At 43.4% G+C, this 9,692-nt stretch overlaps 1 protein-coding gene across 2 annotated transcripts in view; it reads left to right on the top strand.

Moving 5' to 3' along the window:
- The first annotated feature begins 3,653 nt into the window (after positions 1 to 3,653).
- Positions 3,654 to 9,692, top strand: part of MCTP2 (multiple C2 and transmembrane domain containing 2) — a 102,972-nt gene continuing 96,933 nt past the window's right edge. Inside the window, exons 1-3 of one of the 2 annotated variants that reach the window (XM_057378211.1) lie at positions 3,654 to 3,735; positions 4,506 to 4,920; positions 4,999 to 5,134. In XM_057378211.1, the coding sequence (XP_057234194.1) occupies positions 4,568 to 4,920; positions 4,999 to 5,134 (489 nt within the window). In that variant the 5' untranslated portion in view covers positions 3,654 to 3,735; positions 4,506 to 4,567. The other variant, XM_057378209.1, reaches the window with a different exon arrangement.

The following is a 9,692-nucleotide window of genomic DNA, read 5'->3' as shown; positions in this document are numbered from 1 at the left end:
AATTATAAGTCTAARAACTTTCCATAGCCAAATATTGTGTTGTATAACAGAAATGTAATTATCTTTTAGTGTAATTGGTACAGTGTCTCATTAATTAGGTTTTAAGTCAGTGAATGTGCCAGACAGGCAGAGATTGGGTTGAATCAAACCCTGTGCCAGAATCAAAGGAGGTTTAACATGAGGGAGTTCCATCAGTTCCTTCCTGTTGGAGCCTGTATTAAYGTGCATTTAAGTGAGAAGCATCTTCCTAACAGCCTCTAATGCCTGTGTTAGTAACCTTAGCTATGGTGAATTTAAATGTTTATTAGCATTTAGTTATAGCTAAAACACCCTGACTGAATCTGACCTTCAAGGTGGCTGGCATAGACACTGACCCAAGGTTTTCCCCTTCATTGGATAAACAAATGAGTTCAAGAATGAACAGGTTTATCTAATAGTGGTGGTGTGGTGCTCAGTTGTGTTTTTGTCATCTTGCCTAACTTTGAGTATGATACTTTAAAAGTATTAACTGCATTAAAGCATCTTCAGTGAGCATTGTGCACTGCTGGGTGTGCAAGGAGTGATTCCATAGTGAAGAAAGGCAATTTCTTCCATAATTTCCAGTGTGTAAATCCATTTGTGTTTGTTCAGTTTGGTTATATTGGGCACTTTTATGATGTTTTCAGTGTCTTGCAGTGTTTCTCACTTGTGGCTTTGCTGGCTTCCTGTCAAGACAGTAAGTGAAGTAGAATTGCTGGGTGATTTCTCTAGGCTTTCAGTGGCATTTGAAATATCTCTTAAAACATCTTAAAAAATCATTTAGCTCTAAATATTATATCAGTTTAAGGGAGTACATGCGGTGTGTTTTAGTGAAAGAAACTAAAGCATATGAAAARAAAAGTAAAAGATTCCCAGGGACCATAATTAGAGGATACATAAGGGAGGATAAAATGCTAGGAATATTTGTTCAGTCGTGGTGAGTTGTGACCAACTTTCCTGTCACTAATTCTTTCTTTCTTGTCCCTATTTCCCCCAAAAGAGGAGGAGATGGCAAAATAAAAGGATATCATAAAAATGACAGGTGCAATCAAAAGCAGTCTCTCTGCAGGAAGAGATTAAAGTATATGGATTTTTCTGAGCATTGGAGATTTGGCAGCGTGTTAAAGAGAAGGCTGGAGGAGATAGACTGCAAACATTATTTTTTTCCTTGTTATATAAGAACAAGGAGCCATGCAATTAAATCAAAAACAACAGAGTTAAATTGATAACAGGAAGTGTGCCTCTTTTGTGTGCCAAACAGAATGGTTTCTGTTTGCAGATTTTTGCTACAATGTGCCATTGAAAGGGGAACAATAAAGAGGCCAAACTCAGACCAAGAATTTGGCAAAGTGTGTTTTTTCCTTGTGGTTGCTTAGGGAATATTTGGCGATACAGTTGGCCATGGACTTCTGAGGCTGAGGAAGGAAGAGGGAAAACTTCTGGCCTGTGGAGGATAAGGACTGCATGAACAACAYGTTGGTACCAAAAACACCCTTTCTACATGCGAGAGAGAATTTCTGTCTCTTCCAAATTAAGTGATTCTGTTGATGTTGTTCAGTATAGAGGAGAAAAGCAGAGAAAATTGATGCAGGAAGAAAGAAGGGTTTTAGATGTGAATATGTGCTGGCCTGGCAGGGGGTACCCCAGAAATCCTGGCACCCCTGGCTCCAGCACCACGAGGAGAGTGGTCCCCATTCCCTGTGACTATTCCAGTGACCTCCTTAGGGAACAGAATCCTGGCATGGTGGTCATCTCTGTGTCTTCTTCTTGAACTGGGGAAGTGAAAAAAGGGCCATCAGCAGAAGACTGATGTCAGAGTGCACTTGCCCTTTTCTCAGGTTAGAACACATGATGTATTTATTGTTAATTGTGTGTCATAGCCATCRTTGGGTTAATTTATTTGTAAACACAATACTTACATACAAGAAGTTGCAGCTGCAGCAGGAATGTGGGTGTGAAGGTTCAGAGGCAGAGTATGGCCAAATTTCTAAGCAATCCACTGGCCAGGGATGGGTTTATTTCTTCTGTGGCCTCAGTTGAGGCAAATATCAGTAAATATCACTGATGTGTTGCGCCAGTCTGGAAGCTGTGAGGTGGCAGCTCAGCAGAGCCATCCCTGCTGTCCAGATAGAAACTTCTCCCTAACCTTTTTTCCCTTTTCCATTTTTAAAATTTTTTTGATCCCACTGTGTTTCTGTAGGCTTGAGGAAGACTGCTCACTCTGGGTTAAATAAGCAGGTGGGTTTTACGGACAGTGTGCTCCCTTGCTGAATGGGCCATTTCTATTCTGCAGCTGGGGCGATGTAACTGGGGAAAAGAGCATTTGACAGAGGAAAAGCAACTGGAAAAACCTACAGGAACGAGCCTACTCCTTGGTTACAAAGTCTGAAAGCAAACAAAATAAAAACAGCGGCAATGGGTCCTCAAAATGAGAGGGTGGAGAATAACAGGAAGGGAATAGGAAGCAGCAAGTGCCTTGGGAAGTGGATGCTGAGCAGGGCTCTGCCTTTATTTGCAGCATCTTGGCTCCTGCAGGTCCCAGGACACGTAGGCGAGCGATGCACGGAGCACAAGCAGGAGATGAGTTGCTTCAGYGACTCCCAGCAGTGTGTTTCATCATGTTTTGTGCAAATGTGTTTAGCCTAATAAGCTTCTGTTTCTGGCACRTGTTGTAATGCTGCCAGGAAGGCCCTGTCAGGATTTTATGGAAAGAGGGAAGAGCCTGAGTGARAGCTCTCAGCTGGTGTGAGCTTGTGCAGGGCATCCCTCCATCCCCTGTCAGACTGGGTTGGCATTTCTGTCTTGTCTCTTCCCTCTGTAAATCTCTTCATCTTGTGCTTCAGCCTGAGTGCAGTCAGAAAGAAAGACCCGCCGTGCCTTTGTGTACATTGAATTCTCCTCTGTGAGGTTCAGAGAATTATTCTTACTTCTAAGTGGTTCTGTGAGGGGAGAAAGCAATTTCAGCTTGTCTGTGTGCACTTTGATAGTGTGGCCRTGCTAAGCTGATATATCTATATTAACACACCTTTCAATTTGGGCAAAAAGTGTTACTGCCTTGTGAATGTATGTARTGCCATTAAGGTTCTTAATTTATTGTATGGGATTTAATATTACTGATTTATTTGCCAATATAAATGGGGAAAGAAGGATTGTGCAGCTTTAGTTATGCAGTAATGCAGCCAGAGCACTTTTTGTAGATTCCTGAGCACYCTGCAAGTGTGGCGAGGTTAGTCATGAAGTTATTTCAGTAAGTTATTAAGTAACTGGTTATGCAGCCTCATTCAAATTAATGAACATGAGAGCTGATTTCTTTGAAAGCAGGCAGTGATATCTCTGTGGATTAATCCAACAATTGTATTTCTGTTGCCTGTCCTGGCGTTTTTCCTAGTAATCAGGAAAACAGTGGGGAGTAATTTTTTGTCAACTATGAAATAGTTAGAAGGAAAATATGCTGTGATTTTTGGAGGCAGCCATCATGTAGTTAATGGGGATATATTTCTGAGGATGTGGGTATATCCTGTAACCTCCGTGTGTGTGGCTGTAAAGGAGTAAATCTGCAGGTTTAACCAGCTTTTTCCTTGCTGAGTTTTGATGATGATTTGACCTCCTCTTTTCACAGAATAAGGATGATTGCTCATCTGTTCCTCAGGGAAAAGTCTGTCTGTGAGGATATTCCTGTGCACAGAGGTGTCCCTGCTCCTTTACCATGCACATACAGTGAGTGATTTTCWTTCAGCTCTTTTATTCCTGTGTAAATGCTCAGTATGAATCAATTCAAAGATGACTCCACCAGTGGGTTTTTGAGTGATCCACCCATCCAGTTTTATCCTTATTTTTTCTTTATCGGCTTCTTTACAAGGAAAACTAATTCTGCAGTTTTCACTGACAGCAGGTTAATGTAAGGGAGTGTTTTGGGGTCTCAGTTGGGATTCCTCACATTCAGTGTCCTCTCTTTAGCCTCAGCTGCTCAGTTTGTGGAGCCGTTTCTCATATCTGCCAACAGCACATCCTGTAGGAATCCATGTAGCCTTGGAAATAGCCAACAACAGCCAATTTCCCTGCATGGCTTGGAAAAGTGGTGGCAGAAATGTCAGTGCCAGCTCTTYCGTGCGCTTCCATTATCACGATTTAACTCCCATCAGGAAGTTTTGCACAGAAACAGTTTTAAATTGGATAAATCTCAAGTTTTCACAAATCAAAGCTTGACAGAAGAAGGAATGCAATGTCCCCTCTTAGCAATCATGAAGCAGTGGGCAGACATTGCGTTTTTGTGTAGGAATAAATACTCTCTCTGGCTGTTTTCCTCCTAAATAATCAAACCTACCCACCAGATTGTCTTTGGAAGCGCTCACTAATGTGACACGCTCCGTTTTAACTGTTCAGAGAAATGACTGGAAGTTYTGAGATGAGGCACCGTGCGTGAATCATCGTCTTGAGCGGCTGTTCACTTTTGTGATTGACTTGCCTTCTTCCTACGTTCCTTTTAGTCACCCTGGGGATCGCTGAGGCTGCTCGGTGCAGGAGGCATCGCTGACACTCCCCTGGCASAATGGACTTGGACAAGCACTCCGTGTGGGGGTCCCTGAAGGAGAAAACGCGGCCCTTCCTGCAGAACCTGAGCGTGAGGAAGACGAGGAAGAGGTCTGGCAAAATGCTGGAGAGGAAGGGCCGCTCGCTGGACCGCTGCCTCAGCGTGTCGGTGCCTGACATGCTGGAGGTGGAGACCCTCATGGAGGAGGTGGAGGAAGAAACRACTTACTCCAGCGCTCAGGTGCTGTCAGGCTGCTCCCCACAGAGCTTTTCCAGGGCTGTGGTGTCCTTGAAGGGACGGAACGCTTCGGTGCAGGACTGGCTGTGGGCGTCGCAGCGGACGGAGGTGGCGGTCACCGCGCTGGACATGCARKCMGCGGGYWCTCCCMTGATGCCCTCACGAGGAGCTGGGGCTGTGGGTGCTTCCATGATGCCCTCACGAGGAKCTGGGGCTGTGGGYGCTCCCCTGATGSCCTCACGAGGAGCTGGGGCCACGGGCAGCCCTGTGGGCGAGGGGAAGAGGAGACCCAGCGAGGAGCTCTTTGCCGTGCTGCACAGCGCCCGCCTGAGCGCCGACGGGACCGAGGTGGGTGCTTGACTGTGGGTGAGGCTCTCTGGGCACCTCCTGTGCTTCTCAGGAATTGTCTGGGCTGTGAAGGGGTGGAGGATCCAAACAGGGCCAGCTTGGGCATTGGGATGTGTCCCTGCCCATGGAATGAGCTTTGGGATCCTTTCCCACCCAAACCATTCTGTGAGGAGAGGGCTCTGTTCGAGGAAGGAAAGTGGAATAGATAAGTCAAAACTTAACATGATATGCACATTATTCAAGATTAATTCGGCTATCCTTCCTGTCAGCCCAGGGCTGCAAATTACCCTGCTCCTGTTTTTTTATTCTTTCATTATTTTTCTGTTATTTTTAATGATGCATCAGATTTTTCAGATTTGTTAGAATTGCTTGCTCAAATCAAAAGTTGTTGCAGTCCTCGCAGCACCTCATTTCAGAGCTCATTAATTTGCATTTAAGTTAATATAACTTACCAGGATTGCCATGTAGCAAAATCAATTTGCCATCCACCCACGCAAGACTCTGATAAAAGCAAAAGGTGAAGGATGGCTGTGAGCAAGGTGAGCTCTGCCTGTACCTGGAATTAACCAAAACAAGCACATGATGGAGAACAGAACACGTAGCAACATTCTCAGGACTGTCCTGTGGGGTTTTGTGGTGATGATTTAAGGAGGTGAAAAACCAAAATGTTCTCCATGCACTCCCTGCCTTGTCCCCCTTTCCTTCCCCCTGCCTCTGTGATCAGTATTAGTGTCTGGACATGATGTCCCATGCTTAGGAGGATCAGAGACCAATACTGATGTGAAACTAATTCCTGCCTGGCCTGAGCAAATTGGGAATCCTGAGGAGTTGCACTATGACTTCATTACATAGACAGCAGGTGAAGATTGGGGCTGCGTGAAACACTTCAGGCAGAATTTGTTTTATTTWTATTTTGTGGAAGTATCTCTTCTCCTGTTGAATTCTCACGGAGGGTTAGATTTTCAACTTTTTGAGGCCTTTTTCTCATTACCTGATTGCACTTATGGGAACTACTTCTGTAGTCATCTAAGATGCAAAAATGGGAACCAGGCGTTCTGGTTTCAAGTTCTCCCTTGGGWGTGGAGATTTCACAGGTTGTTTTTTAACCGCAAGTTCCCAAGGATGGTTAGTGCTGCTGTGGGGCGAGCGGTCCTTTCTGATATAAACTACTTGTTCTGCACTTCAGATGCCTGTGTATTCCTGCCAAATAGGTGTTGGCTCCCACCCTGTTGTGATGCAGAGTGTTAGACTGGGAGTTCCTGACCATYACTTGCAGTTGGTGTTGCTGAATTGTTCCCAAATTGGTTTCATCTTGCTGGAGTGCTCGTTATTTCGAGGGGTGCTTGARCAAAGTGACTGAAATAGTGCAGTGCTTCATTTCTGTGCTCAAACTTAGCTCAGAAGTTGCAGCAGTTCCCTTGGTATATGKTAAATGCATGGACTCTCATTATTCTGGAGTTGTTCTAGGTTGTTTTAATGACAGGAGCAGTTTTTTTTCCTGCTGTTGTGTGCCAGAAACCCCTAATCTAAAATCAACCACAGCACACCAAAGTCGATACTAAATCCTGCTTTGATTTTGGGCAAACTGAGTGTTCTAGGAGAAGAAAGTACCTATATAATGATGAAACAGCTTAAACTCAAGTCAGGTTTCCTCCAGAATCTGAGTCTGGCTTATTTTTTGCAGCATTTATMTATTTCTTTAAATGTGTTTTTCTATATATTGTTAGTGTGTGTAAACCATTTAGTATTTACTTTTGTGGCAATTCATCCCATTATGTGAATATGCTTGCTTACTGTAACGTACCTCCCATGCAACTTTCAAAGATTTTCTTCTTCAAAAATAATAGGAGAGAAGAAAGGAAAGTAGAAATGGAAAAAAGAATATTGAGAAAAAAGAATATTGGTGAAAACCAGATTCRGTACTGGAAGGTGTCCATGGCAAGGAGGTCAGAACCAGATGAATTTTAAGGTCCCATCCTACCGAAGCCTCAGTATTCCATGATTTTATGAAAACTTCAGTATTCAGCTTGGCTTGTACCTAATTGAGCAGCTCCAGGGTTTGTGCTGTGTATGAACAGCTTGTCACAGAAGCTGTTGGTCTCTGCATGCTGGGTAGGGTTGCTGTGAGGAGCACGACAAGAGTTTGCATTGTTCCTGTGTGGGCATCGCTGCCTGCCCGGGGAGGTACATCACAAGCAAGGCATGTCCCTGGAACAAAACAAACTAAAAAAAGCAAAAAYGTGGGTTGAGCTTCTTTTCCCCCTGAATTGCTTGTCACATGCCACCTACTCATTTCCTGGGTGTCTTTGGCCACCCAGTATCGTGAGATCCTCTCCGAGTCTCGCGGGTGAGATCTGTGTGTGCTTGTGGTTGTCACGATTTGTCTGAACTCTCAGAGCAGAGCTGTGGGTGCTCAGCACATCCCATCTCCCCCAAGGCTCTGCCCACATGTACCATTTTTCCATTTGCTGAGGGATTTACTTTCTGTTCTCCGTTGTACCCAGCTGAAGGGTGAAAAAGCAAGTGAAGTTGCATTGCGTCCCTCCCTGATTGATTCAGGTTGGCAAGGGCTCCTGTAATGCCATTTTTTTTGCCATGGAGTTTTGTCCAAGGCCAGGTGTCACAGCTGAAGTGCTCTCACACCTTTTTTTGGCAACCCAAAGCTCTGTCCCATTGCCCATGTGCCCTTGTATTTTGAATCATTCTTCTGCAGACAACAAGAGGAGGCAGAGGTGGWAAAGCTTGTCAAGAAGAACTTTCARTTTACATTTACTYRTRCATCTGCTCTTGCTTGATTTGTTTYCATGCAGATGCATTTGGGACTATGCCCTTGGATGTGCCCACTTTTGTTTGGAGTTCAGAAGTGTCACCATAGTTTGATAAAAATCAAGATTTCAGGACCGTGTTTTCACCAAGGCTTTTATCTGTATTCAGTGATCCCATTGCAATGAGCTTCCTAAAAGAACAGTAATTTATGTYATGTGGAGTTAAAATGAAAAAAACCCAAGTTTTTCTGGGTAAAATTGTAATTGTTCAATATCTGTGGATRTAATGTGAGTAAACAGCAGAATAAAGACAAAATCATAATTTTGAAGGTATAATTTTTTTTGTTATAAATGTTATCAAGCTAGCCAAGACAGTACTTTAAAATTATTAGAGAATTAGAGAATTGCAATGCAGTTCTCTGATCCCATGTTTGTGCTGTGTAAAACAGGCTGTAAAGAGAAACCATCACTAGTGCCAGTGATGGTGCCTGAAGGAGATTCCTGTGAAGCCAGAWACTCCAAGAAACACTAAGCTTAATCCACACGAGTGAGATTTTATGCATACTAGTCAGAAAATTCAAAGTTAGGATTCCCCTAGCAGCTGTAACTCAGCTCCATTGTGTGAGAAAATTCTTCTGCTGCTCTTTATGATGATAATTTTTCCACTTTTAATGTGCTTTTGCAAGGTGGCCAAGTTATGATTACTGTGGGAACCATAAAGTTAAATTTTGTCTGTCGTGCAAGGGAGATTTTACTTGCAGCACTGGGTTACTGTACTTCCTGATAYGTAATATATGTATTTGTTGGTGGAGGAGGAAAAGAATGACACGAGGGGTATTGATGTTTATTCCAGCGTGTCAGTAGAGCTGAGATTTATGTACCTTGGTGCAGGAGCTGGTTCACTTTCAGAGTTTCCATAGYGCTCCACACAATGCTGCTCTCATCAGAGAGGTTTGGATGTTACCACTCTGCCCACGGAAACACTTTCACATGAGGATCAAATTCCACCCTGTGAGCATTTCTGCAGACCCAGATTGTTCTCAGCATAAATCTTTGTGTCTGGATGGGCTGTGATTGCCCTGCATTAGTGCAGAAGAGCTGCCCAGGCACTTAGGTCCTCTGCAGCCTAAATGGTGATCATGGGCTGTTCTTGCAGCCAAAAGAGCATCAGAGGTGTCCTGAGTGATGAATCCCTTCTGTGAGTCCAGGGCCACTGCAGCCTCAAGTTTTTGGATGGGTCAGTATTTAGGAAGAAATGTTTGCCTTCCTCTTCTATGCTGGGAACTAGATAAAAAATCCTTTGGATTTTGCAGTTACTGCAGAAAGGTGGGAGAAGTATGTATTACTTGTATTTTTTTTTTTTCCCCCTCTTTTGTCATGGTTCTCTCTTACTCCCTGCTTGGTGGGAAACATTGTCCTCCACACCATAGTATGGGGGAGAGAATCAGGGGAAAAAAAAGGTAAAATCTGTGGGTTGAGATAAGGACAGGAAAGGACTGAGAAAGAAGGGGTAATAATTTTAATAATATTTATATATTATACCCATAAATAAAAAAATTATAAAGCTATTTATTGTATGTATTTCATACATAATTAAAAAATAATATTTTTATTAAAATGATAMGTCAGTTAAAATATTCAAACAAGTGRTGCACAGTTCAATTGTTTATCACCTGCARACGGATGTCCAGCCAGCTCCCGAGCAGTGGGACCATCCCTGTCCAGCAACAACTAAAACATCAGTGTGTTATCAACATTGTTCTCACCCTAAATCCAAAAAAACAATGCTGTAC

Source organism: Malurus melanocephalus, unplaced genomic scaffold, assembly GCF_030028575.1.
Source record: "Malurus melanocephalus ecotype Western Australia unplaced genomic scaffold, MMel_1.1 scaffold_347, whole genome shotgun sequence".
Classification (NCBI taxonomy): Eukaryota; Metazoa; Chordata; class Aves; order Passeriformes; family Maluridae; genus Malurus; species Malurus melanocephalus.
Note: the sequence above shows the minus strand (reverse complement) of the source record. Positions and strands in the feature narration are given on the sequence as shown.